General features: G+C 54.4%; 2 protein-coding genes and 1 long non-coding RNA gene across 4 annotated transcripts; 2 read left to right on the top strand and 1 right to left on the bottom strand.

Annotated features, from left to right (window-relative positions):
• Window positions 1-271: 271 nt before the first annotated feature.
• Window positions 272-8,185, bottom strand: ECHS1 (enoyl-CoA hydratase, short chain 1). Its single transcript, XM_025880087.2, has 8 exons — window positions 8,035-8,185; window positions 6,734-6,931; window positions 6,048-6,175; window positions 5,185-5,284; window positions 3,930-4,034; window positions 3,353-3,472; window positions 1,848-1,915; window positions 272-960 (listed from the first exon to the last, which is right to left on the bottom strand). The coding sequence occupies exons 1-8, from the start codon at window positions 8,120-8,122 to the stop codon at window positions 895-897; spliced, it is 873 nt and encodes a 290-aa protein (XP_025735872.1). The 5' UTR covers window positions 8,123-8,185; the 3' UTR covers window positions 272-894.
• Window positions 8,186-8,330: 145 nt separating this feature from the next.
• Window positions 8,331-11,337, top strand: LOC141371144 (uncharacterized). Its single transcript, XR_012375861.1, has 3 exons — window positions 8,331-9,007; window positions 9,936-10,004; window positions 10,762-11,337. It is a non-coding gene; the product is annotated as an uncharacterized lncRNA (long non-coding RNA).
• A 3,841-nt stretch (window positions 11,338-15,178) lies between these two features.
• PAOX (polyamine oxidase) lies at window positions 15,179-25,365 on the top strand. 2 transcript variants are annotated; one of them, XM_025880036.2, is made up of 7 exons: window positions 15,181-15,526; window positions 16,082-16,568; window positions 17,435-17,634; window positions 19,341-19,593; window positions 22,116-22,228; window positions 22,590-22,747; window positions 24,934-25,365. In XM_025880036.2, the coding sequence occupies exons 1-7, from the start codon at window positions 15,343-15,345 to the stop codon at window positions 25,075-25,077; spliced, it is 1,539 nt and encodes a 512-aa protein (XP_025735821.1). In that variant the 5' UTR covers window positions 15,181-15,342; the 3' UTR covers window positions 25,078-25,365. The 2 variants fall into 2 exon arrangements, with proteins under 2 accessions (XP_073740813.1, XP_025735821.1); XM_073884712.1 differs by lacking the exon at window positions 22,590-22,747 and having other exon boundaries at window positions 15,179-15,526.
• Window positions 25,366-27,480: the final 2,115 nt, after the last annotated feature.

The raw sequence follows: 27,480 nt of genomic DNA, 5'->3' as shown, positions 1-27,480 counted from the left end.
CTGTTTGACTGAGGTCACAATGACAAAACAAGCTTGCAGAGTGACATGGCGTTTGCCTCCAGAGAGGCACAACGGGATCCGCATCTGCCGCGTAGTTGGTAGCACCCGCCCTCTGAGCGGTCACATTCACTGGCTGTGAGACTGCACAGCGACCAAGCAGGGGATGTGCTTCCACCTGAAGGCAGCTGTACAAAGGGAATGCTTGGCATCGAATCTCTCTCAGTTCCTGAAATCGAGTAAAACTTAAACACATCACCAAAGACTCATGAGCGGAATTTTTAAAAAGATTTTTATTGATTTGAGAGAGTGTGATCGAGCGCACGCACACAAGTGGGGGAGGGGCAGAGGGAGAGGGATCTGAAGCAGACTCCCCGCTGAGCACAGAGCCCGATGTGGGGCTTGATCCCACGACCTGAGCTGACAGTCACTTACCCATCTGTGCCACCCAGGCTCCCCTCATAATTTTTTTTTTTTAAAGATTTTATTTATTTGAGAGAGAGAGAGAATGAGAGATAGAAAGCACGAGAGGGAAGAGGGTCAGAGGGAGAAGCAGGCTTCCCGCGGAGCAGGGAGCCCTATGTGGGACTGGATCCCGGGACTCCAGGATCATGACCTGAGCCGGAGGCAGTCGCTTAACCAACTGAGCCACCCAGGTGCCCCATAATTTTTGATTAAGAAGAATACGGTCAGTCAGAGTGTGAACATGCTCCAGACACGGACTCTCATGGCCGCTGGGTGAAGACTGCCTACCACCCAGGAGTGAGCGCCCCAAGCGTCAGATAAACTGTGTGTCACCTACACGGCCCTTTATGAAAGAAGGATTTACTTGCTTCTAAGACTGTCAGACTCTAAATTTGTCTTTAAGTAGAAGGTTCTAGGCAGAGGTGGAGGCGCTCACTGGTCTTTGAAGCTGGCCTTTCTCTTTTCCACAAATGCGGTCATCCCTTCTTTCTGGTCTTCCTGTGGGAAAGGGAAAACAGGCAGGGATAGACGTTCACGTTTTCCTCTGGAGTCAAGGTGTGGGGCTCTGCCTGTCTCTGTGGTTTGCTCACAGACTGTGGGCTCCTCTGAAACTCAGATTTCACAGAGTGGAGGAGCTCAGGGAGGGAGGGTCCTGCATCAGGACTACCTGGAAACTTGGGAATGGCCTGGATTCCCTGACCACTTAGGGTTGGCCTGGAAATGACATTTTTATATGCCGCCCCCCCCCCCCAGCCCCTAGGTGTGATCATTCAGAAACCACTAATTTGTGTGTCAAATAAACTCTCACCCACAGAGAACCTCAGATGCACCTGTTTGGGTCATTCACTAATTCATCACCTGCATGTGTGCATATATACACAAACACACCTTCACTTCCTCAAGAGCCAAAGTCATTTCTTAATCTCTCTTTCATGAAACACCTACATACGACTATCCGATACTGAGAGACGGGTTTTAATGACTTACAAGAAGGACTCCCTTTCAGTGACTGTCAAATCCTAGAAAACATTGATCTGAAGCTTCAGATTGCAGTATTAGAATACATTCGAACTCCATTCCAAGTAACGGGAATGATGCAGAAAATTATGGGCAGATACACTGCATTTAAATACAGGAGCTTGCTGTTTAAAGGTGCCATTCATCAGACCTTTTGTAATAGGAAGTCACCCTTCCCACTTGTGAACTTCTACACACTGTACTCATTTGCAAAAATCATGCTCGTGGACGGGACACACTGGATCCAGCTACAGGGAAAGCGAACAGTTTGACCAAAGAGAAATGCTATTTAATGAAAAAATCTAGAAGGAAATTCCCAGTGATTTCTACAGCTGGACCATGTGTGTCTCCACTGAATGTTTACTCACGGTAGCGAAAGTTGAATAGAAGAGCTTCTTCTCCAGCTTGTTTCCCTCCGTTAATGTCGTTTCAAAAGCTGAAAAAGAGAACCCTGAACTTATGAACTCAGGTGTTAGATGTGGGAACATGCAACTTTTTTTATGGTGATAGGAAACACTCCCCACTGACCCACATCAACCTTAATTTCGTTGTGATTTAGACCACAGCCTGGGAAGCACCCCCGTCTCAATGCCCCACCCTGGCTGAGATGCCAGCAGAGCAACCTACTCGGAGCTTCACCGCTGGTGGCCCCAAGAAGAGAGGCACGAGGAACTGAATAAAGGCCAACTCTGTCCAATCACAAGAGGATTTGAGAACCTGCAGAACTACGTATATTTTATTACTTTCTGTTTTCTTTAAAGATTTTACTTTGAGAGAGAGAACACGTGTGTGCACGAGCAGGGGGAGGGCTGAGAGAGGGAGAGAGTCACAAGCAGATACCCGGCTGAGTGCAGAGCCCGACGTGGAGCTCAATCCCACAACCCTGAGACCACCACCTGAGCCAAAACCAAGAGCAGGATGCTCAACGGACTGAGCTACCCAGGCACCCCAGAATTAAATATGTTTTAAAAAGCATAAAAATTAAGAATGAAAACCTGAAAAAGGAACACTGTGCCAGAACAGAGTCCCAGGTGGTAAGAATACCACTGCTCTGGGCCGTCCTTCCAGTGAAGGTGAAGCATCTTCCCTGGGTGAGCAGCTGGGGTGATGGCACGTGCCTCTGACCGTGGCCTCACTGGCCCTGTGCACGAACAGCAGTGTCCACCTCTTAAGCGAGTGCTACCTGCTCACCCTTGTGGCCACGTCACAAACAACAGCTCAGCCAACTAAGGCCGGCAGCAGCCCGGGGGCCTTGACCGCCTCCCTGCAGAAGAGCACACAGACCTGACGCAGCTCAGCTATCCTGGGCTCACGGCCTTCTCAACAGGCAGCACTGGGCAGTATTACCCCAATGCTGAGCACAACACGCTACATTAAGACTCAAGAAATTCTCAGGAGGGCTTGGAGCTGCTTTGCCTGTACAGAGGACGGAGCGTCCAGAGCAACCAGGAGCAGCGTGAACTGTCCCCAGTTCACGCTGGTGTCCCGTGAGGCTGTGCGGCCACCAGGCGGCAGGCACAACTGCTGGCGAGAGGAGCATCTTCCGCCAGGTTCCAGGAGGCGAGCCGGGTTTCTCAGGAGCCAGACTGGCTTTGCCTAAGGGACTGCCCTGCCCTTCCCAACCATTTCCCTGCAGCCCAGTGCCTGTCACTCTTGTCCCTCAGGCCGGCTCCTTTCTTGGGTCCTGATACCAAGGACAACTCAGAGCATTTCAGGAGAATCTGTGAGCCAGCAACCAAAGACTGGAACTCTACAAAGAGCCAGAATCCCAGTGTTAAGAACCCTCCCAATTTCTGTCCAGGGAGGCTTAAAATGCATCATTTAGAACCACGGCTCCCAGCCCTCAGAAATCTCCTCCCGGCAGAACCCCTACCTGCGTTCACGGACTCTTTGGCCATTGCTGCTACGATTTTAGAATTGCTGGCAATTTTCTCTGCACACTGGATGGCTTCTTCGACCAGTCTCTCCACAGGAAAGATTTTGCTTACGAGACCTAAAACACAAACAGGTAAATAGCAAACAGCAATGGCTGTGCTTCTCTGAGTCACAAGACCACTCCTAGAGCTGGGGTATTCTGGGGGCCGAGAAGGCTGCGGGGATGCAGGGTCCACACCACCCCTGAGGTGGGGCCCCAAGGCTCTTACAGACACACCAAGAGGGAGGAGGAGTGGGTCACCTGGGGCAGGGAAAGGGTGTGCCTGCGAGGGTCTTGGAGATCCCCCACTGCTGACGTTGGGCTTGGGAAAAAAGATGGTTTTGACTCTTGAAGCTGATATATACTTCAGTTACTCTCGTACGTGTGGCATTCCAAATAAAGGCAGTTGTCCCCCGGGTTCTCAGGACACCTGAAGTCAACGTGCTGATCGCCCATGGGCACACCTGGATGCAGCCCCCTTCTTCCCACTCAGCTCCCCATGAGGGCGGCTCCGTGGGGCAGCCCTGGCCCACACCTGCTTGCTTGGCGTCCTGGGCAGAGATCCGGTCACCAGTGAGAATCATCTCCATGGCCAGTGACTTTCCAACAGCGCGGGTCAGTCTCTGGGTGCCCCCTGCACCTGCAGGGGCGGAGGGCTACCGGTCATAGTTGGCTCATGGCCAGTGCATGCCCAGATGCCACAGACACACTTCCAGCAAGTTACGAGGGATGAAGATGGGGCCCCTTGGGTGGGGCAGGTGGACAGAAAGGAGGTAACCCAAGAAACCTCAGGAGAGGCTCCTTTCCATACTCGGGCCCTATGCCCAGCACATCGGGTCCCCTGCAGCTCAGACCCTGGCCCAGCTCAACCTGGAGGGCAGCTGGGGTGGCCTCCGATTGTTGCCTGCTCCCCTCAGGGTCTGACGCGAGAGCAAGGGTTCTGCCTCCCAGGCCGCTCTGAGTGTGGTCTTCTGTCCCAGTGCTGGCCTCCACACGCCTTGTTCATCCTCCTGCTCACCTGACACTCTGCAGCTGAACCAAGAGTGGTCTACCCTGTTGTCCGGCCCACAGTGAACCCCGGGCTGCCAGGGTGAGCCAAGGGGACCACCTGATGGACACACCCGCAGTCCAACAGACTCAGGTGCTGCCTCAATTAAGCAGAGGCCTTGGGCACTGGGATGGAAAGAGCCCAGCAGAGAGCAGAGGTCATATAGGGCTTTGCTCGCCCTCAGCCGACCCCAGACACCCTCTCCTGACCTGACAGCTGCTCAGCAGATGCCCTCGGCTCCAGGCTCTACATGCAGGGCAGAGACTTGTGGGGCCATAAGCCTGAAGCTCTCATCAGGTGGCCCCCCGGGACACAGAGGAGTCACTGTTTGCCCATGGCTCCCGTCACCCTCCACGTGGGGGAGGAATCCCCGCTCTGCTGAACTTAGGGTCACAAGCAGGAATCACTGCAGTTATAGTGTGGTATGTGGCCAGCATTTCCTAATAGCGTCTGACAAAGGATCTGGCGGTCATCAGAGGAGCCTGAAGAGACCCAAGGCCCCCAGGGCCATTCTCTGAGTGCCGCTGTGCCCCTGGGGCTTAGTGTGCTGGTCAGCAGAGGGAGCAATGGGCATAGCCAGGTGGCCACCAGCCAGGACTCATATCACAGCCGGGATCCCTTGTCAGATGTAAGCTACACACTTTTGTCTATTACTGGAAAAGCCGATAAGCTCCTGAGGTGTGGGCAGATTCTGGAGAATTACCTGGAGAGTTTAAGCTATAGAGATGTCATCACTCTTTACCTGGGATGGTTCCCAGTAGGATTTCTGGCTGTGCAAACTGGGCTTTTTCTCCAGCATAAATAATGTCACACATCATAGCGAGTTCGCAGCCGCCACCAAGCTGCAAAACACGAGGCGCCGCCAGGGGACCCAGTCAGAAATTTACTCCATTTGCTTATTTAAATTTCCCGTCAAAATGAACATGGCCCAGGGTGTAGCAAAGATTAAAAGAGATGCAAAGTTTTAAGTTAGTTACAATTGGCTGATGCTGGCGACCTCCCTCTGAGAAGGACCCTACAGCAAGCTCTTTCAGCTTTGGGGTCCCACAGTCTCTGCTCTGCTGTGGGGGCTCGAGAGCAGCCAGAGAGAGTCTGTGAACCAGCAGGCTGGACTGTGGTCCCAGTGAACCTGACTGGCTGACCTCGCCTTACCCACAGGGAGCTTTATTAAGTGATCACGAGCTGAGCTGCCCACACTGCTTCACTACCACCGGCCCCAGTGCCCATGAGTGTCCTTGTGCCCAGAGACCCAGACACCACACAGAGGACACCGAGCTCTCGAGGGTGGCAGAAGAGGTCAGCCTACAGGTGCAGAGCAGGCTGGAACCACTGAAAACCGTGCAGAAAAGCCAACGTGTGGCCTCCAGCCTAGCAGAGGGGAGACGTTCCCAGGAGTCACAGGGAGGGCTGAGAATGGGGGAGCTGGCAGCGGAACACCCGCTAACGAAAGCTGGTGCTACAGCACCTCCTCTCCGCACGTCCTGGATCTGTGGTGTTGCTCGGCAGGAACGGTGTGGCTGTAACTAAACTCCAGCCTTTTCAGAATAAAAATAGGTTATCTGATGCCTCCCAGTGTGCTGAGAAGAGACTTGGTCTGACACTCACAGCGTAGCCATTGACAGCAGCTATGATCGGCTTCTTGGCCTGGGCAAGTCGGTCCCAGTGGCTCAAGAACTTCCCAGAGTAACAGTCCTGGAATGTTTGGTTCTGCATCTCCTTGATATCAGCTCCAGCTGGGGGTGGAAACGAGTCCCAGTTACGAGACAGCAGAGACCCCACTATTGCTGCACCCCCAAACCAGCACGGAGCTATGAGTGTGCACTGTGTGTAGGCACTGGGGGCTGCTGGGAATGGTTGACACAGGGCCCCATGCTTAAGGGGCCTGTGAGGTGCTGGCCATCTGGACAGAGTAGGGCAGCAGGGATGGTAGCAACGTGCCATGCTATGTGTTGATGGAGGTGATGCGGAGGGAAACAGATGCAAGCTGGATTGGGAAGGCTAGGCTCATTCATCAGTCACTTAAGCGCTTGACACACCCAAAACCTAACTGTCAAGGACCCGATTCACTCTGAATAATCTTATTTTGCTGGCAGAGCATGCGTGAACGTTAAACAGGCAGAGTGGCTCTCTGAGAAGTACCTGTGTCTTTTTACACTAGGTTTAAGTAAACCCCAAGTTGTCCTAACTCTTCTGACGCTACCATGCAGGTGTAAGTCTGTTCACAATGCCACATGCCGCAGTCAGACCGCCCCTCGCACACCTGGGCAACTGCTGCCATGCTGCCCACACACCTGCAAAGGCCTTCTCCCCACCCGTGACAACGATGGCCCCCACAGCCGGATCCTCCTCGAAGGCCTCCAGGGCCTGGTTGAGCTCCCTGATCAGGCCATTGCAGAGTGCGTTGAGTGCTTTGGGGCGGTTCAGTTGGATGAAGCCCACGCTGCTGTTCTTGCCCTTCTTTTCTGCGATGATGTACTGAAAGTCAGCACCTGGGGGAAGAAGGGATTTCCATTCGTGTAGGCATCAGACCCGTCGTGGGCAGAGTGACCCCGACATGTCCGCTGCCCAGTCCTCGGGCAGCAGCACACAGCTCTCAGCCTCACGGTGGCCTGTGCACCACTCTCTACCTTCACAGAAGTTTGAACATTTCCCAGGACCCGCACTACAGACACCCTGGGATTCATCGGAAACAAGGGATGGGGAGATAGGCTCCTTCCAGAAACACCAGCTGGGTGAGGGAGCAGAGCGGCAGGCACAGCACGGGCCAGAGGGCAGGCTGCTGACCCGGGGCGGGCGGAGGGTCAGTATGGCCGGGAGAGGAAGAAGGCTAACCTCAGAAGCCGCAGGTGTGTGTGTCTGCGCACACCCCGGGGGTTTGGTGGGAGTGACGGGCGAGATGCTTAGCAGCAGGCTGTCTGCAGCCCAGGGGGTGATTGCTGGTGGCAGGTCAGGACCCGAGGAAGCGGGTCAGCAAAGGGAACTCAGGGTAAAATCAGCGTGCTCCGGTAGCGGGGCAGGAAGTGGATACCCGGGTGAGGGTTAGGGTGCAGGGCCTCCATGCCCCGGCGCGGGGAGGGACAGGGCCCGGAGTGCCTCGGGAGCACTGCGGCCCTGACCCGCGTGGAGGGCACGCCCGGCCGGCTGCGGGCCGCAGGGTCTGAAGAGCAGACTCGGGAAAAGCCGCGGGTGCGGGCAGGCCTGCGCGGGCGGCGCTGCCGTTCGGGGCACGCGGCCGTGCCCGCCCCGGAGGCCCCGAGCGCACGTCCTCTGAGTCCCGTAAACCCCGCACCACTTCACCACCGACACCCGGACGGAAATGGCCAGAGGTCTCAGCGCTTCGTCGAGTCCCACCAACTGAGGGGCCCCCAGTCCCCGCGGAGACCAGCGCACCGAGGCCGCAGGCGCTGCGAGCGCAGCCGCACGGCCGAGGGCCGGGCCGGGCCCTGCGCGCACGGGGGGGGCGCCGACGGGAGCGGGGGCCGGGAGGCACGGGGCTTCCAGGGACGGCCAGGGTCGGGCCCCGGAGGGGGGTCCGGGGGTCCCGCTGCGGCCGCGGTGCCGGCCTCCCACGCGCCCGAAGTCCCGTACTCACCCGAGACGAAGGGGCGCAAGGCCGCGCAGCCGGGCCGGGGACGCGGCGGGCAGCGGACGCGGGGCAGCAGGGCGCGCAGGGCAGCCATGGCGCGGTGGGGACGGCTGGCCCCGCCCCGCGGAGCCGCCCCCGGCTGCGCCAGTCAGGGCCCGGCCCGCCTCCGGTCCGGCGTCGCGAGACGGCGCAGGCGTCGCGAGACCAGCGGGCCCCGGAAGGGGGCGGGGCGAGGTGGGGGCGGGGCGAGGGTCCCGGAGCCCCAGGAGGCTGGCGGGGGGCGGGGCGGGAGCGGGGCTCCGAGTGTCGGCCTTGGGCGAGCCCCCAGCCCTATGCCGGTCGTCGATGACCCTGAGCCGTGGGGCGGCAGCCCGGAAGGCCCCGGAGGGCAGGGTGGCCGCGTCCGGCCGCGCCTCGGCCCGGCTGCCTCTTACCGCCCGCAGAGACCCCCCCCGGGCCTGCCCGCCCCTCCTCTTGACCTTTGGCCTTCGACCTTTGCCCCCACGTCCGGGGCTCGTTCCCCCACTTCCGGGACGAGCCCTGGGGGCCGGAGGCCCGGCTCCGGGCTGGACGCGAGGGCGCCGCTCTTGGAACCAGGAGGCCCGACGCCCCCACGCTCCCAGGGACGCGCTGCCCTCCTATCAGCCCGCCCGCTGCGGGGCTGGCACCTCCGCGAAGTCAGCGGAAGCCGGGTTTGCGGGCTGCAAACGAGTCCAGGCCGAAGGAAGCGCGTAGACCCGGAGAGGACGGTGGCAGCAAGGGGCGCCTGCGCGGCTCAGGCAGTTACGCGTCTGCCGGCGGCTGGGGTCCTGGTTCCCGGGGTCCGGGGATCGAGCCCCACCTCGGGCTCCCGGCTCAGTGGGGAGTCGGCTTCTCCCTCTCCCCGTCCGCCTGCCGGTGCTCCCTCGCTCGCACTCACTCTGTCAAAGAAATACCTTAAAAAAAAAACAGTGGCAGCAAGATTGTGTAGCTTATTAAAGTAAGATTTAATTTTTAACAATGACATTTTAAATGTATTTAAATTTTTTTGGTTATAACACGTAGGTGTTCAGACTTGTATTACCAGGCCTCCGTTTGAATTCTTGTTCAGGTTCTGCAAATAGCGGAGACAAAACAGATAAATGAAAAGTAAAACTCATGTTTTCCAAGGAAATAGTAAAATTCAAACCAGAATTGAATGCTCAGCAAAGTTTATTTCAAGGCTGAGGGTAGAATGAAGACATTTTCATGCAGATTACCAACCCGGTGCTAAAGGAGACTGCCTCAGTGTGGGCTACACCCCTGTGACAGGCACACAAAATGAAATGGTTGCGGCATAAAAGAAGTTTTTCTAAGCCCCCAGGGCTGGTGTCCAGTCGAGCAGCTGTTGTCCTACATAAAATTAGGGACAAAAGAACAAGTGACCAAAAAAAAAAAATGTATTAACCTTCAAAATAAAAGTCACGTATTTTACCAGCAAAAATGGGTTTATTTGGGAATAGCAGAGAATTGCAATTAGGGACATGCAAGCTATAGAAAAACCATGTGCCAGTCCAGCAAAGGTGAGGAACTTTATGGAGGAGGAGGGCATTGGGAGGGGTTGCTTTGAACTAAAGTCCACTGGAGAGAAGCAAGAGTCCAGGTGAAGAGGGCTTCTTGGCTGAGGCGCGGGGTGGGCCATTTTTTGTGGAGGCTGTATGTTCACCTGTTGGGCTCACCCCCTGTTGGGGCCTGTAGTTGACTCTCCTGTTGAGGATCGTTTTGTAGGGGTCTGTAATTCACAATTCTTCCTGTAATCAATACCATGGAGTGGCATGGCTCCCCTTCTGGCTCCTGACTCCATTTTGGTGAGGTTTCCCTTTATTTTTTTTCATATATATGTATATGTAAATTGGTCCTCAGCAAAATTAAAAACTTTTGTGTTTCAGAGGACACCATGAAGAAAGTGAAAGGACAACCCACAGAATGAGAGAAAATTTTTGCAAATCATATATGTGGTAAGGGTCTTCTTTCTAGAATATATAAAGAACACGTTCACCTCCATAATAAAAAGACAAACCATTACAAAATGGGCAAAGGAGGGGTGCCTGGCTGGCTCAGTTGGAAGGATATGGGTTTGAGCCCTATGTTCGGCGTAGAGATTACTAAAAAAAATAAACTTAAAAAAATGGGCAAAGGATTGGACAGAAATGTCTCCAATAAAGATATACAAATGGCCAATGCACACACATAAAGGTGCTCAATATCATTAGTCACTGAGGAAATGCAAATCAGAACCACAATGAGATACCACTTCCTACATCCTAGAATGGCTATGACCAAAACGACTGGTGAGACCTGGAGAGTATTGGAATACCTTCACTAGGGCCCACTGGTGGTGGCCACTGGCAGACTACCAAGGGACAGGGTAGCTGAAAACATGACACGGTAGTTTCAAGGGTGACGGAGTCAGCTGATGGGGCGAGGACAGTGACAATGCAACCTGAAAATGGGGCTGGAGCCTTGAGGTACTGCCAGCCACCTGGAGAGAGGGCCAGTGTCTAGCCAGTTGGTCTGCCCAGAGTGGCCAAGGCCCGTGCTAGGGGGCCTCCTTCACCAAGGACGAGCATGTAGATTTGTCCCTCACAGTCCCACAGTCAGGTCCATGAAGGTGGCACCGTGCTGCCTTGTAAGGGGCAGTGGGCGTGTCCCTCGAGACTCTCTAACGAGCTCCAAACAGGCCACACTAACCCACTGTTCTCACCCTGCTTACAGGTGCTGCTTGCCACAAGAAACTAAGGTACAGCCAGAAGCCACAAGCTCCAAACAAGCCCCAGTGACCCAGTTTTGGACCAGTTTGATTCAGTTCAGACACTGTGCTAACCCTCCAGATGACCTCAGGACATTACCGTATCACTGTAATAACAAAAAACACCTAGGGGCGCCTGGGCGGCTCAGTCGGTGATCAGGTCATGATCGCAGGGTCCTGGGATCGAGTCCCGCATCAGGCTCCCTGCTCAGCGGGGAGTCTCCTTCTCCCTCTGCCTCTGCCTGCCGCTCTGCCCCTCTCTCTCTCGTCAAATAAATAAATAAAATCTTAAAAAAACCCAAACACCTACTAGTGCCCTGACAGATCCAACTGCGCCCATTTAAGGGAAAAAAAGAGGTGGCAGTCTGATTCCAAGAAAGCTCCCTTCCTCTTCCCTAAAACACCCCTGGTCAGCTTGCTTACCAGCCCTTTAATTACCCTAAACCCGTATAACCCTGACCATGAGACCTAATCGAGAAGAAGATGACTTTAGAGCATGAACTTCCCTTCTCCATTCTCTGGTCATTGAATAAATCACCAGCTTGCCATCAAACGTGGTTTGGTTATTTGGCAAACAATCTTGAGTAGGAAAAGAACTGGCCACTTTGGTAACAGGTGGGCCACTCGGGCTCCACCACCATCTTGATTTCAGGGGTCACTTCAGGGCCCTCACCATGGGCATACCTGTGAGAAACCCAGAGACTAGCGGCCACTTTGCCGAGTTTGGGACCTCAAAGAATCTTTAATCTGTGGGCTGAAGTGTCCCCTGTAGTAGACCAGATGCAGCCCAGGGACCCTGCTGAGTTGAACCCTGGGGAACCAGATGGCATGTAGGGGAACCTTTGAGAAGGAAGCCCCCTGAACCAGCGGCTTTGCTTCAGGTGCCATAGTGGGTAGGGGTAAAGTTTCCCCCAAAGAAAGAGTTGTTCTTCCCAGCAAACAGGTGACACTAGGGGCAGGGTGGCTGCATCCCAAACATATGTTTCACTGGACTCGGTCAGATTGCCTGAGATGTCAGGTTGAGTGACAAGGCCAGGGGTTAGGTGGTCAGCTCTGTGAACTGGTCCTAGGCCCAGTGCAGCAGCCCATTTCTGGGTCCCCATGACGTCCGGTTTCCTCCCAGGGCTTTGTGTCCCCACGTGGGAGTTGTGCAGCGGTTAAGTGCATGCCTTCGGACTCAGGGTGTACCTCGCGGGACCAGCACGGTGTGACGAGTCTTGCCATCCAGGTGCTTTCCCTGAGCGACCGTGACAAAAGCCCCAGGCAGGCAGGGGGCGGTGGGGGCGGTGTACCAGCCAGCCGTCAAGGACCCTGTCTGGGACCTGGGATGGGGTGCAGAGGGAGGAGTGTGTGTGTGGGGTGTGGGGGTCCCAGGGCCACCCGCCCAGCAAGCGGTTGCACAAAAGCTGCTCCCCACTGTTGCGGTCCCCAGGACAGCAGTTCGCTCCTGGCAGTCGCTCACGGGCGCCTTGACCTGCTTGGTTGCTTATATGACCAGCCACAGAAACTGTTCAGTATCAGGAGAGGGGTCAGCCTGTGGTCTGTAAGAATTTTCGGACACCACTTCTTGTCCTCCTATGGCAACACCTCTCCCAACATCATTCCTTTAAAGTGCATGCATCCCTTGCATGTACGTTTCATTGAGAATCACATATTAATATATATTTATATGTCCATTTTCTGAATTCCATGAGGGCTGGGATTTGTCTTTTATTCCGGGATGAGTCCTCAGCACCTTGAATTATTAGAATAGGTATTCTCATGTTTAAGAAGCTCTTAGATTACAGGCAGTGGCCCTGGTGCCATCCTGGCAGCAGCCTGGACGTCTGTCTTTGCACACAGGGATTCCAGAAGGAGGCATAGTTGGAGGTGGGTCTCCAGTACCCAGAATGCTGACCCTCCCCACTCCTGTCCACTCTTTGGCTTCAAAAATACTAGCAGCCAGACCTATATGCTGCAGGAAGGACACTGGAAGACTCTTACTGGGGAGCCTGGCCAGCCCAAAGGAAGGACTTAGAGATACTGATGGGGGTTCCCCAATTAACAGCCCCCCCCACCCTGAGCACCCCAGAGTTAACCTCAAATTCGATGAGCCCCACTTACAAGCCTAGTATTTCCAAATAGCTCTCTGGCCTATTCTTCCTCATGAGCAAAAAACTACCTGCCAGCATGCAAAGTGTCTTCCTGGAAGGTAGAAACAGAAGAAACAATGGAGCAAACCTACCAAACAGGAGAATGACACTTCAACGTTTCTCACTCATATCCTCAGACATTGCTTTCTTGAAGCAAGAACAGAACATTTCTCTAAAAAGAGACGTGTGTGGAAGAAGAGCTCTTGGAAATTAAACACTGTGACAGCAGAAACAAAAGCCTCATGGGCAGAAACCCTCCAGAAAGCAGAGCAACAGGTAAAGATGGAAAGCAGGAGAGAATACATTGAACATTCAAGGTTCAGTCTCAAACCTCTGACACCCTAAAATAGGAATTTTAGAAAGAGGTAACAGCAAATGGGGGACAAGTCATTGGTGGAAATAATTGATTAATGAAATAACCTATGAAACAGGTTCTCAGGACTGGAGGGCAGGAGTGTCCAGACTGAGGGGTCTTCGAGTTCCCAACATAGTGAAAGAAAGTCCAGGCACATGGAGGCACCACCCTGAAATTTCAACAGATGATCCTAAAAATTTTCAGGGAGGAACAAGCCTCCACTGTGGTAAAGGATTGTAAATTCGAGTGCCTGTGAATTTTTCTTTCTTTCTTTCTTTCTTTCTTTTTTTTAGATTTAATTTACTTAGAGAGCACGAGTGGGGGAATGGACAGAGGAAGAGGGACAAGCAGACTCCCTACTGAGCAGAGAGCCCAATGTAGGCTCAATCCTAGGACCCTGAGATCATGACCTGAGTCGAAAGTCAGAGGCTTAACACACTGAGCCCCCCAGGTGCCCTTGCTTGTGAATTTCTTGATGACACTCCTAGAAGGGAGGAGACAATGCCTTCACAGTCTGAAGGAAGAGGTCTCTAACGTAGAGTTCTATGCTTAGGCAAACTACAAATCAAGTGTGAGGGTGAAACCAAGACATTTTCAGGCTTGCAGTATCATTAAAAAAATGATCTCCCAGACACGGCTTTTCAGCTCCACCCGAACAGGTGAGTGAATCAAGAAAAAAGAATAGATGGCTGAGGAGGGCCAGCACAGGGGGATAGGCATCCTCTGGGAGATGGAGAGGGAAAACCCAGACAGAAAGACCATCTACCCAGACTGGAACTGACTTAGGAGGGGTGTCCCAGGGACAGACTCCCGTCCCTAGCCACCCTTCCTGGCTGGACTAGGTGGCCACAGAAAGGAAGCCTCCCGGTGGATTAGAACAGCAGGATCTAGTGCATGCCTAAGAAGGAATGATGCGCCCTAACACGGGGTTACAGGAAAGTCTTTTGGCAGAGGGCAGAAGCTTTCTAATCCTTACAAGACAGTAGAGGACAAATCTTCCTGAATTAGGGGAGTTCTCCAGAAATGCCTGCGTGCTTGAAAATGTACTAAATGTCTCCTGGGGCGGGTGGGGGGGGTAGGGGGACATGCGAGAAAGCTCTTCACTTACCCTTTATCTTGAATTTTGTATTTTATGTGTGTTACCTGTGTGTATAAAACACCTGCGACCACACACAGAACAGTGTCGTCGCCAAGAGCCTGTCTCGCAGCCCCACTTTGGACGTGTTGAGCCCTCCCCGGCCCACCCTGACACGGCAGCCACCCTCGGACTTCCATCCAGAGGCTCCATGAAGTCCCAAGGTGAAGGCGCGCCCCTCGCTTTTCTGAGGCAGGAGAGAGGCACCTCCTCCACCTTCTGGTCGCCTTTCCCACGTCTCCTTTGTAAGGAGACACGAGCCACCTGGACGGCGGGCCCCATCCTCCCTCCGTGGGGACACGCGCCCAGCAGCTGGGCTGCACGCACCCACGGAGCCACGCTCGCCCTCACCCTGCCCTGCAGCCCGCAGGTGGGCCGCACCTCTAGGGGAAGCCCCAAATCCAGCCCAGAGGGTCAACTGGTGCGGCTGCCGCCCGGGCCCCGCCTCACCCCGCGCTCCTCGCTCCTCGCTCCACCTACCCGCCTGCCCCTCGGTGCCTCGGCCCCCCAGGCCCACTCCCGCAGCAGGGTGCCTCCACCCGCCCCGCCCCTCCCTATCGCTCCGCCTCCAACCCCGCCCCATCCACCTCGAGCCCCGTCCCGCCCCTCCCTATCGCTCCGCCTCCAGCCCCGCCCCGCCCCTATCGCTCCGCCTCCAGCCCCGCCTCCCTCCCATCCACCTCCAGTCCCGTCCCGCCCCGTGCCCCCATCCCGACGCCGGCCGCCCCGTGCTCCCACCCCGTCCCACCCCTCTCCTATTGCTCCGCCTCCAGCCCCGCCCCGCCCCTATCGCTCCGCCTCCACTCCCATCCACCTCCAGTCCCGCCCCGCCCCGCGCCCTACCTCCCGGCCCTGCCCGGGACCCCTCGGCGCTGTCCGCACTTCGGAGCGGCGGGGGCGCACGGGGACTGCCCCGGCCGGCGCAATGGAGTCGAGTGGAGGCCGCGCGGAGGGCTTGGGCCGCGGCCCGCGGGTGCTGGTGGTGGGCAGCGGCATCGCGGGGCTGGGCGCCGCTCAGAGGCTCTGCCGCCACCCGGCCTTCCCGCAGCTGCGGGTCCTGGAGGCCACTGCCCGCGCCGGCGGCCGCATCCGCTCGGAGAGCGGCTTCGGTAACGGCCTCTCCCGGAACCCCTTCCCCGAGCCCATTTCCGGAACCCAACGGGTGTTGCCCGGGCTCTGCCGCTCCTGGTCCGGCCTGCACCTGGGTTAACCGACCCGGAAGCCTTACCTGGCCCCCAGAGTGAATCTCCGCCCCATCCCACTTGATCAGGCCCAGTTCAGGGGTCCCCGAAACTCAGCTGCCCCGTTGGCAGAGCCGGCGCTTGCCGGGGAGGGTAATCTATGTCTCCGCAGTCGCTCTGGTTGGGTCCCACAAGGAGCTGCCCCTCCAGTCTCCGGGTCACTCCCAGGCACCCCTTCTGCCCCCATGCCGGCTCTCCAAGTGTCCTTCGAAGGCGGGTGCAGATCAGCACCCCCCCTTCAAATGTTCCCCTTAAACTAGGTCTGACCAGGCCCTAGGACTGTAGTCTTCAGGGACCATGTGTCCCTGGGGCTGTTTTTAGAGCATATTTGGGAAGGGCAGGGCTGGTGTGGTCCAGGAGAAGGGCTCAGCGTGGGCCTTTGTGGGGAGAGAACCTCAAAGTGTCATCTGCTGCCCCTCCCAGGTGGCGTGGTAGAGCTAGGTGCTCACTGGATCCACGGGCCCTCACAGGGCAACCCGGTCTTTCAGCTGGCTGCCAAGTACCAGCTGCTAGGGGAGAAGGACTTGTCAGAGGAGAACCAGCTGATCGAAACTGGGGGTCATGTGGGCCTGCCATCTGTGTCCTACGCCAGCTCTGGGGTAAGTGTGAGCCGTGAGTTGGTGGTGGAGATGGCTAGTCTGTTCTATAGTCTCATAGACCAGACTCGGGAATTCCTGCACATGGCCGACGCCCCAGTGCCCAGCGTTGGGGAGTACCTGAAGAAGGAGATCAGTCAGCGCGCGGCTGGCTGGACAGAGGATGAGGAGACCAGGAAGCTCAAGCTGGCCATCCTCAACAGCTTCTTCAATGTGGAGTGCTGTGTGAGCGGTACCCATAGCATGGACCTGGTGGCCCTCGCACCCTTTGGGGAGTACACTGTGCTGCCGGGTCTGGATTGCACCTTTCCTGGGTATGTGCATGCCCCACCCACCCAGCCAGCCCTCTGTGTGCCCCGGGCCCCCTGGGGCCCCACACCCAGATCCCCTCCATGCACCCTGGGACCCCCTCCATTTAACCCAGTTCCCCCACCTGTGCTCCTGGAGTCCCTCCCTGCACCCTGGTCCCTCTCCACATACCTGGGGCCTCTCTCCATGCACCCTGGTCCCTCCTCCGTGCACCCGGGTTCCCTCTGAACCCTGGCCCCCTTTATGCACCCTGGTTCCCCTCCATGCACCCTGGTACCCTTTCCATTTACCTCAGATTGGGCTTTGGGAAGCAGGGGAAGGGTGAGAGGGTCAGGAGGCCATTTGTCTTCATTGTTTTAGAGAGATTGCTCATTTGTTTCTCTAGTTTTGCTCACTGGGGAAAATAATTATTTTCAAGAAAAGGTGGTTTTAAAAGAAGGCCAGTGCATCTCATAACACTTTCTTCCTCCCATGTTTACGAGGCCTCTTACGTGCTAAGTGCTGTGTGAGGCTCCAGCCCCTGGGATGGACAGACAGCTCACCCCTGGGGCAGGTGGCTGTCCCCCCACTGAGCACTCAAGAGGCCCTCGCAGGACTGCCCCGCTGGGCTCTCCAGTGTCACCCCAAGTCTCCTGGCAGGGGAGGGCATTTGTGATCAGAAGTAGGGTTCCAGGCAGGTGGGGAGGAGGCCTTGTCCTCCCACGATTACCTCCATTTGCTCATGCTCACCTAATCCCCCTGTTAGCCTGGGCAGTGGTAGTGGTGATCCTGAGGTAGACTGCAAACCCCCCGGGAGAGCCCCTGCCCTCCCTGCAGGGCCACCTCCCCAGGCAGCTCCCTCCGAAAACACCAACACCTCTGTCTCTCCTAGTGGCTACCAGGGGCTCACAAACTGCATAATGGCCTCCTTGCCAGAGGACGTGATCGTTTTTAACAAGCCTGTGAAGACCATTCACTGGAACGGGTCCTTCCGGGAAGCCTTGTCTCCTGGGGAGAGGTTTCCAGTGCTGGTGGAGTGTGAGGACGGAACCTGCTTCCCCGCACATCATGTCATCATCACTGTGCCCTTAGGTAAAGCCCATTTTCCCTGTCAGGTTTCCCCTTGGTCACCCACCCCCGGGGCCCCGGCAGTGGGCTCTGGAGTGTTTGTTCAGGTGCAAGCTCACATTTTCAATCTAGTTTCGGACAGGCTCATTCTGTTGTGTTTTGTAGCAATTGCATGCTGTGGAATTGAGTTTCACAATAAGAGAAAATGCATGTCTTGGTTCTTCCGAGGTCGTTTATGGAAAGGCTGGGACTGCCTGCAGAAGTTCACCAAGCTGTGCTTTCTTGGAGGCGGAAGTGGGTGTGAAAGCCAGCTCTCAGGTTCAGGCCTGGTGTAATCAAGGAAGGGCTCAAGCATATGGTTCTGTTGAATTGTAGATCTGACACCCAGGACAGAAGCCATTTTGGCAATTTGACAAGAGGTGGAGGCGGCTGTGAGCCAAGCCCTGTCTGTGCATCTCATTTACTCTGCAGGCAGCTGGGATGTGTATGTCCCCAGCCTGTCTGACCGATGCAAACCGAATCACGCCACTTAACTGTGCAAGTTCACAAAGCTAGCGGGGGCCAGAGCTGATGGAAGACGCAGAGCAAGCGTCCAACCCACCCGGCTCTGGGTTCCTTCAGGACGGCCGTGCTGGCTGTGGGTGGGCTTGCTCAGGCCCAGCTCCTTTGTCCCACACACAGAATCGCACTGGACATATTAACATAGTCTGCTGATGCTCTGTTTGCTGCCCCCTCTTTTTTTTGGTTAATAAAATTTTTGTCAGTACTTCCAAATCAGCACATGTAGATCTATCAGTCATTTTTTTACCCCTGCCGCCGGTGTCTGTGTGTGCTTGCTGGGCCCCTGCTGTCATCAGTGAGTGCATTACTGGGTCTGTTGATACTGTTGCTACTGTTCACAAGGAGCCAGGCCACCTGTCACATTGGTTCTTTATGGCCACATAGTGTTTTCTTGTAGGTAGGGGTCATTGCTTAATATTCCTTAGTTGATGGAAATTCAGCTTATTTTCACTTTTTTTTTGTTTTACATAGCATTTTCCATGTGCATTTAAAAACACTTGTGTGAATATATCTGTGGCATAAATCGCAGGAGTGGGAGCGGCTGGGTTGAGGGTCTGGCAAATGGGACTGTGGGTGGAGGCATGGTGACCCTTCTGTGGGTCCTCACAGCCTCTGTGGATCTGTTTCCTCTTGGGCTGTGTGTCCTTTACTTCCTGGCTTGCAAGGTATCTGTGTTGTACGGAGACTGGCTTGTGCTGCAGATAGACCCTCTCGTTGTTTGACTCTGGCCCAGAATTAATTTTTTCTGCTGGGCAGATTAGTTTTCATGTAGCTTCTGGATAAAGCCTGTATATTGTGATGCTACTCCAAACTATTCTAGAGCAGCATGGTTTGCAGACGTTGAGAGGCAGACAGGTTGAGAAGTGAGAAACCATCCTACAGAGCAGTTTGGGTGGGGCATGAGAGCTGTCCCTGCCTGACCAGGTGGCCATGGGGCCTTTCCTGTCCCTCTGCTGTGGTGTCGCTCGCTGAGGCTGAGTCCCGAGGGCCAGAGCCAGCCCGATTTCTGGAAGCGCAGTTGAGCTGGGGCTGGTGTGGGTTAGTGGACACAGTCTCTGGAAGCCTCCTTTCTCTGACTCCTCTGATGGACGTCAGGGTGGGTTCCTGTGGCTGTCAGTTCCAGTTAAAGAGATTATGTGGTGTAAGTTGAGTCCACTTGTGAATTTCAGGTTTTCTTAAAGAACATCTGGACACCTTCTTTGAACCACCACTGCCCCCTCAGAAGGCAGAAGCGATCAGGAAAATAGGCTTTGGGACCAGCAATAAAATCTTCCTGGAGTTTGAGGAGCCCTTCTGGGAGCCAGACTGCCGGCACATCCAGGTGGTGTGGGAGGACATGTCGCCCCTGGAGGACATCACCTCTGGCCTACAGCACGTCTGGTTCAAGAAGCTTATTGGCTTTTTGGTCCTGCCTTCCTTTGCGTATGTATGCTTCTTGAGTTTCTCTGAGGAAGCTTCAGGGGTGAGCTCTGAGGGGGCTGGTTCTTTGGCCTTAGTTTTGTTGAGAATCCAGCAGTGTGTTGATTCCCTGGGAGGCATTTCTGGAGGATTTCTGGGTGGGATTCCAAGGGCGCTCCAGAGCGCTGATGACAGACACTGGGGCCCAAACCACTGCAGGGACAGACAGAAGCCTCTTGTAGGCAGCCTGTTGGTGTGTCTCAGGTCCTTGGATGAGCTGGTGGCCTGGAGGGCATGTTCAATCAGTAAGAAAATATTTACTGAAATTCCCAGGAAGCTGGGGTGTAGAGGTTACAGAAGGAATTTGAAACACAGAAGTGTCTATAACTGGGAGACAATATTTAAACCTGATGCAATAATTGAGCAATATATCCTTCTAAGTCAGGAATCAAAGACCCATTAGTGGCTAAATTGTATGGTCCATCTATAATGCATAAATAATGCAGTGTATATGGACTTGGTGTGAACTCAGAAAATAAGACCATGAATCATTTAGGTAGGGAGGGACTGATTTTTCCAGCAAGATCAAAATACGTGGTTAGCGTGTTGTAGTCAGTTGGCAGACACAAGTCCAAATTTCCACACAGAGACATGGCAGGATTGGGGACCATATTCTGGGCCTGGAGGACAAAGCGCAGGCCTGCCTGCAGCTAATTTCATCCCCGACAGCCACAGAAGCTGGGTGCGTGGGCTCCTCCCACCTAGGAGGGGACCCTGCACATGTCCTTTGGACTGAAGGTAAAGCTGACATATCCAGGGGTCTGGAAATGTGGCCAGGGTCGTGGATGTGTAGGGGAATGGTGGCTGGGTGTGCTCGGCGGCCTGCCCCACACTTGGCTCTGTAGCCTGTGCTCAGGACGTTGGTGGAGACAGCAGTCATCGGGATATTCTGTGGGGTAGGATGGTGGCTCTCACACTTTGTGGTCTCTTTAGAAATATTGAGGATTCCAAAGAGCTTTTGTTTAGGTGGGTTGTGTCTGCACATTTACCACATTAGAAATTAAAACTGAGAAATTAAAAATATTTATTTTTTAAACTGAGTCAATCTATACCGTGTTAGCATAAATAACATTTTTTGAGGTGGGGAGGGGCAGAGGATGAGAGAGAATCTCAAGCAGTCTCCACGCTCAGCGTAGAGCCCGATGTGGGGCTCAGTCTCAAGATTCTGAGATTATGACCCGAACTGAAATTGAGAATTGGACGCTTAACTGACCGAGCCGCCCAGCACCCCATTATACTTTTAAATGAAAATACATTAACATTTTTAAATGAAAAATAACTATATTTCTAAAACAAAATTTAGTGAGGAGAGTGGCAATGCTTTGTCTTTTCTCCTCATCTCTTTACTGTCAGGCTTAATAGCGGACAGCTTGGCTCTCAAGGCGGTCGGTATGCGGTGGTGCCGCGTCTCATTCCACTTGAAGTAGATGAAAAGTCTTGACTCAGATACGTAGTTCAGAGAAGGGGTAGTGTTTAAATAGTCTTCAGATGATTGTGGGTATTCTTTGATACAGCACCAAAACTTAAGAAGTGGTCGCTCCTTCAAGGTGAGGCACAGTGTGGAATCTGAAAGCTCGTCCGTGGGTGTTTGTGCTCGAGGGCACCAAAATGCGCTGTCCGTCCTGCACTTTGAGTGGATCTTGCACCTGCCCCTAGTTTGGGCATTCCAAACATTGATATGTTTCATTGTACAACATCAAACAATTAAGTTTATTAATATCACCACGGATCTCAGGAAAGTCTCTTGGTATTGGGAACATATCAAGCTGTTGGTGGCAGATACAAGTTTTCTAAAATTGTCATTTTTGCTTGAGAGCTTAAATTTTATCATTGGCAGCAAATGCTTGTAGTTGTTTTCCTTGTGATAGACATGCTGCTCATTTTCGAGAAAATGTCTGCCAAACACCCAAGTTTGCATACCAGCCACGTTCTTTCAAGTAAAAATCGTGTCCACGAAAGAAGCAGCTGCTTAGTTGGCAGCTCGGACCACTGCCCAGGGCTCTCCGGACGACTGTCCCACATCTGCACGTCCACGTGCAGCACAAGTGCTTTATGCCGTATCTCATTTTGTCACACAGAATGTTGGAGACATGTACTCAGGAGTCAAGATTTAATACAGTTAATAACTTCTACTGCTTTCTCCAGGACATTCTCAAGTGAATTTGGCATTTTATTTATTTATTTTTTTTGCGGTGTGTGTGTCGGGGAAGAACACTGCGTGTGCTGGTGCGGTTTGTGTGCTGGTCCCGATTCTGCGAAGGGACAGCCGTTCACACACTGTGGGCCTTGCACGCCCGTGTGTATGTTGGCAGAGTAGAAACAGCAAACACTGTCTCAGCCTTAAGAAAAGAGTTGTGACCTCACAGATCCCTGGGGGCTGGTGCCCCGGGGCAGGGTTGTGGGTCACACTCGCAGTCCGGGTGCTGTAGTGTTGTGTGCACAGTTGACCCGGCTGCAAGTCGTCTCAGGGTGCATCTCCCACACAGGTCTGTCCACGTCCTCTGCGGGTTCATCGCTGGACTGGAGTCTGAGTTTATGGAGACGCTGTCCGACGAGGAAGTGCTCCTGTCTCTGACCCAAGTGCTTCGCAGGGTCACAGGTACCGAGTGTGTGTGGCCGGGCACCACGGGGGCTCCTTGTTGGCGAACTCTGGACAGGAACCCAGCTTGGCGCTATAACCCTCCAGGGACAGTACTTCCTGATATTAGTGGGGTCACTCAGAGTTCTCATCTCTGAGGAACCGAAATGGCTTTGCAAACACTTTCCACTTCTTTTTTCTGTTTCTGGGTGTCCTGAATTAAGCAAAGCGGTGAGACAGGGAGAGCCTCTGATGAATACGCTCAGGGTGAGGTTTTCTTTCCGGGAGGTTTTCTTCGTTTTAAATGGCAGGGTCTTAAAGGGAAGCTGGGTTGGGGCTAGGGGGGCCACGGTACCACACTGACGCACATCTCTGGGTGCAGGAAACGCCAGGCTCCCTGCGCCCAGGAGCATGCTGCGCTCCTGCTGGTACAGTGCCCCATATACCAGGGGCTCCTACAGCTACGTGGCCGTGGGCAGCACTGGGGACGACATCGACCTGCTGGCGCAGCCCCTGCCCGAGGAGGGCGCAAAGGCGCAGGTGAGGCGGGCACGGGTGCGGCTGGGAGCCCTGCGGCTGGGTCCCTGTGCTTTTTGAAACTAGGAATCGTGAAACATGTATTATTTTATCAGAATTTTACATGCACTTAGGCTAAAAAGCATCAGAAAATTCTACAGTTCTGGTAGCAAAATAACAAAGTAACAAAATAACAAAATACAGCAGGCTGCTGGAGGGCACCCAACATCCCCTTCCCAGACCCCTTCCCAGACCATCAGGGCTGAGTCTCAGCTCCAGATTTACCACATCTCTATATAACACGCTTATGCTGCCACTTTTTACAAAACACTCGGTCGTGGAAAACTTCGGATGTGTGCACAAGCCGGCCGGACCTTTGGGCCCCCACCTGCAGCTTCAGCGCTGTGCCGTGGTGGCCGCGGCCCGTCCCCCCACCTCTCCACTGTGTGATACGACATCGTTTCACTGCAGACACCCCGGAATGGGTCTCTAAAGATAAAGGATGCCCTCTAAAGATGTGTAACTATAGCAAAGTTATCCCAGTTAAAAATTAATGATAATTCCTCCATATTATCCAAAACTCAGTGTTCAGTTTCCCCAGTGCCCTATAATCTCTTTATGGTTTGCTTGTTCCATAATGTTGCTCCTTGAATTTTCAGTTTTAGGCGTCCCCGATTGACTCTCCCTATGGCAGATAAGGTTTAACTCTCTTGCACTCCTCTGTCCACCCAGCACTTCGCTCTGCCCTGGCCTCCCCATGTGTGATGTGGTACTTTTGTTAAGACCACTATTCAGTATGTCCATCATCTGGTTTGCTCCAGGCCCTGTCCACATGTGGCCTGTAAGGACACTGTGGTTCCTTCCCTGCCTGTTTGTAGATGTGAGTGTGTGTCTATGAGTCTGTGGGTGGGTGTGTGGAGTGGAGTGTGTGCAAGTGAGTGTGACTGAGTGCATGAGTGAGGGAGTGTGTGCAAGTGAGTGTGACTGAGTGCATGAATGAGGGAGTGTGCAGAGCTCCGTTTTCCATGCACTTCTTCGCCTAGACTCTGCTGACTCTTTCCATCATCTCTCGCTTCCTTCCCACACCCCAGTGTCAGCTTCAGCTCCTGATGCACAGCACCAGCCTGTCTGGCGCCCCTTGCCCCACCTGCCCCATGCACTTACTTTTTGGAGCATTTATTCCAGTAGCTTCCTGACGAGGGGGTGCAGGGGAGGTAAATTTTATAGAAAGTTAAGTTTGCATGTGTGGAATTGTCCTTTTTCTACCTTAGACTTCAGGTGTTCCAGTCCTGTCACTACGTAACAAACCACCCGAAAACCCACTGGTGGAAACAACCACTTTATTACGCTCACAGGTTCTGTAGGTGGGCGCAAGGGACCGTCTGTTTCTGCCCATGATGTCTGGGGTCTCAGTGGGGAAGACTTGGCCTATGCCACAGTCCCTCAGGGCTGGGGTGGGGGTCATCTGAGGCTGCTCGTCCTGCACGCCTGCCCTGGGCTGGGACACTGGCGGGAGTGCCTGCCTGTGGCCTCTGTGTGGCTCAGGCTTCCTCACAGCACGGCTGCTGCTGCCCACGTGGCGGCCCAGCTAGGATGTCAGAAAGCGCCGCTCTGCCATACTCCTCTCCACAGTGGGCACGAGCCTGCCCAGATTCAAGGGCAGGACGCAGATCCTACCTCTCTATGGGAGGTGTCTCCCTGCAAGAGCTACACGTGGGGTGTAAATCCTAGTTTGGAGGCACGTCCCTCAGCGTTCCGAAGACATTCTTCAGTGCTGCTCCTGGGAAGTCCAAAGCCATTCAGCCTCCTTCCTTTCTTACCTCCGAGGGAGCTTGGGACTGTCTCAGCTCTCTGTTCTTTCTCCTCCTCCTCCTCCTCCTTTTGTGGGGTTTTGTTGTTTGGATGGGGGACTGGTCCTCAATTTTTTTTTATCTTCTTCCCTCCTAATTTCCATCTCTTTGGGTTTTCATTTTGTGTTTTGGGTGAAGTTCTTAACATTGCATCCCAAACTGTCTGTCGAGTTTTCCATTTTGCATTCGCTTTTGATTGCAGGAGTGCTTGCTGTCTGCGTACCTGCTCAGGCTTCCTGGCCGTCTCAGGGCTCAGTGGGATTAGTGAACAATAAAACCACACATCAGCTCTGTAGCCACAGTGAGAGGCGTGTGGCTGCCGCCTGATTCCTGGCACCTAACCCTGGCTTTTCTTTGCAGCTCCAGATACTGTTTGCAGGGGAAGCCACACATCGGACATTTTACTCCACCACGCACGGGGCTCTGCTGTCTGGCTGGAGGGAGGCCGACCGGCTCATCGCTCTGCAGGACCCCCAGGCACAGCTGCCGGGGCCCTGGCTCTGAGCCCTGCTCCTCCTTTTCTGAGCCCAGCACTGCCCCTCCAGTGCTGGGTGACATCATCCTTTCCTCTGACAGTGTCTGGCCTGGCTTGAGATTTGGGGATGTTAATGACAGCCTGCCTTTTTTGGTGACTGGGGGCAGCTCTGATTTTTCATGTCACTGAGTCTGGCCAGGGCCCAGCTTGAACTGAGTGTGAGGTCTTCTTGGAGAAATGAGACACGGGACGACACCACTGCTGCCGAGGGCATGCACATAAAGTTGTTAAAGCCTCCATGCCTCCTCATTCTTGTACCTCAGGCCTGCGGCACCTGTCACTTCTGTCTTCGCCAGGCCCCAGGCCTGGGCCGTTGCGGGGCCAGGTGCCCCCTCCCCTCAGTTCCCTGGACTTTGGATGCTGTGGTTGCCCCTTGTCACTGGCACCTTCAGGCATTCCCGAGCTCTCATTGCTGGTCTCAGGACCACACCGGCAGATACTTTAGCGGATACCCACTGTACGTTGGGCTGGGGGAGGGCCAGAGAGTGCGGACACATGAGTACACAGGGGCACCCCATCCTGACCTGGGGCCAGAGGTTTTCTAAAGGAAGGGAATAAAAAATGAGGCCTCAAGAGTGCAGAGGGGTGGGGTAGTTGGGGTGTCAGGGTGAGTGGGGAGCATGGTGCTGTGGGCAGTGTTGGGGTGAGTGTGTTGGGTTGCCCTGACCCCATCTTGTCTTGCTGCATCCTCAAAGCGTCCCAGAGAATGGGTCAAAGGGCTGCTCTTTCACAGTTGAGGAAGGGACAAAATGCCTAGAGTTCAGGGTCAGTAACTGCTCAGTCTCAAGGCTGCCACTGCAAAGCTTGGGCTTCTGTCCCAGCTTCTTCCCAACTCAGGACACCCAGAAACAGAAAAAAGGCACAGGCCCTGACCGGAGGCTGGTGCTGCTGGTGGGTGGCACTTCGGAAGAAGGTGCAGGAGCTGCAGAGGCTGGGACTCTGTGCCGCAGGCTGTGGGGCTCCTGGCCCTGCACTCACCTTGAAGCCAGTGGCTCCTGCCTCTCCTGTACCTCAGGCTGCAGTCTGTGACCTGCCCTGGAGGGGTGGGGAGGACCCTGGCTGCAGGGGTGAGCATATGTGTGTTTGGTGGAAGGGTCTTGGGGCCAGGCCTGTCTGGGCTCTTCTCCAATCCCAAGTGGTGCCCGACATGCCGTCGGCCCCAGCACACCCTGCACGGGCCCTTCTCTTCCTTCCCCTCCTGGGTCAGATGGCCCCTCCAACGGGTCTTCCCTGCCCCTGCCCCAGAGTTCTGTATGTGTGTCCACTGCTCCGTGTCACTCCAGTGGTTTTGTGTGGGACACCTGCCAGTCAGCTGTGAGAAACTCAGAATTCAACAGGGTTTTGTTTTAGAGATTGCCACTTCTCTCAGTGATCTGTGTTGTTGACGTACAAGGTTTCTTTAAGCCGCGTGCTTGGGAGACATTTCTTGTATCCCCAGTGACAAAGGTGAGCAGGACACGTGCTGCCATCTTGGTGGGAGGGCGGCTCATCTAGGAGGAGCCGGGGGCTGGGTCCTCCTCTGGTGTCCGACTCACATCCCACCTGGGAGCGCTTACCTCCTAGGGTACCTGGAATGTTTTGTGCTGACAACTGGGAGGGTTGAGACCCATCACAGTAGTGACATTTTTGTGTTTGGAATTTTAGCATCTTGTTTCAAAACTTCCGTTAGAGGGATACTCTGGTACTCAACATGCACTGAGTAGTTGTTTGGACTCAGAGTTAAAGCTACATTTACACGGAGTACGGGGACAGTGGGAATTCCAGCTTAGTGTATTAATAGGGTTGGTATAGCAGAACGGCAGTCAATGTCTCCAAAGGCTTTGTTTAAAACCTGGAGTATTTGAAAAAGAAAAGGGGGATATTACATATATAGGCTACATTTAAAGTATTTGGAAATTTTAACCAATTTGTAGGGACGCCTGGGTGGCTCAGTCGCTAAGCGTCTGACTTCGGCTCAGGTCATGATCCCAGGGTCCTGGGATCGAGCCCCGCATCGGGCTCCCTGCTCCGCGGGAAGCCTGCTTCTCCCTCTCCCACTCCCCCTGCTTGTGTTCCCTCTGTCGCTGTGTCTCTCTCTGTCAAATAAATAAATAAAATCTTTAAAACAAAAAAAAGTATTTGAAAATTTTAACCAATTTGTAAAAAGGGGTCAAACATTGGCAGGGGACTGCTGAGTTATGTTACACTTATACTCAGAATACACTTAAGAAAGAACTAGAAATTTTTAAATTTCTATTAATTTCTTTAAAAAAAGAAATACCGCACAAACTCAGGACCCACGCGAAGTCCCGGGAGCGCACAGGTCCCCGGTCGGCTCGTAGCCCCGCCCCGCCCCGCCCCGCCCCGCCCCGGCCCCCGGCCCCCGGCCCCCG

Source organism: Callorhinus ursinus, unplaced genomic scaffold (assembly GCF_003265705.2).
Source record: "Callorhinus ursinus isolate GAN/ISIS: 27379988/994484 unplaced genomic scaffold, GSC_fseal_2.0 scaffold58, whole genome shotgun sequence".
In the NCBI taxonomy this organism is placed as follows: domain Eukaryota; kingdom Metazoa; phylum Chordata; class Mammalia; order Carnivora; family Otariidae; genus Callorhinus; species Callorhinus ursinus.
This window is presented reverse-complemented; position numbering and strand designations above follow the sequence as displayed.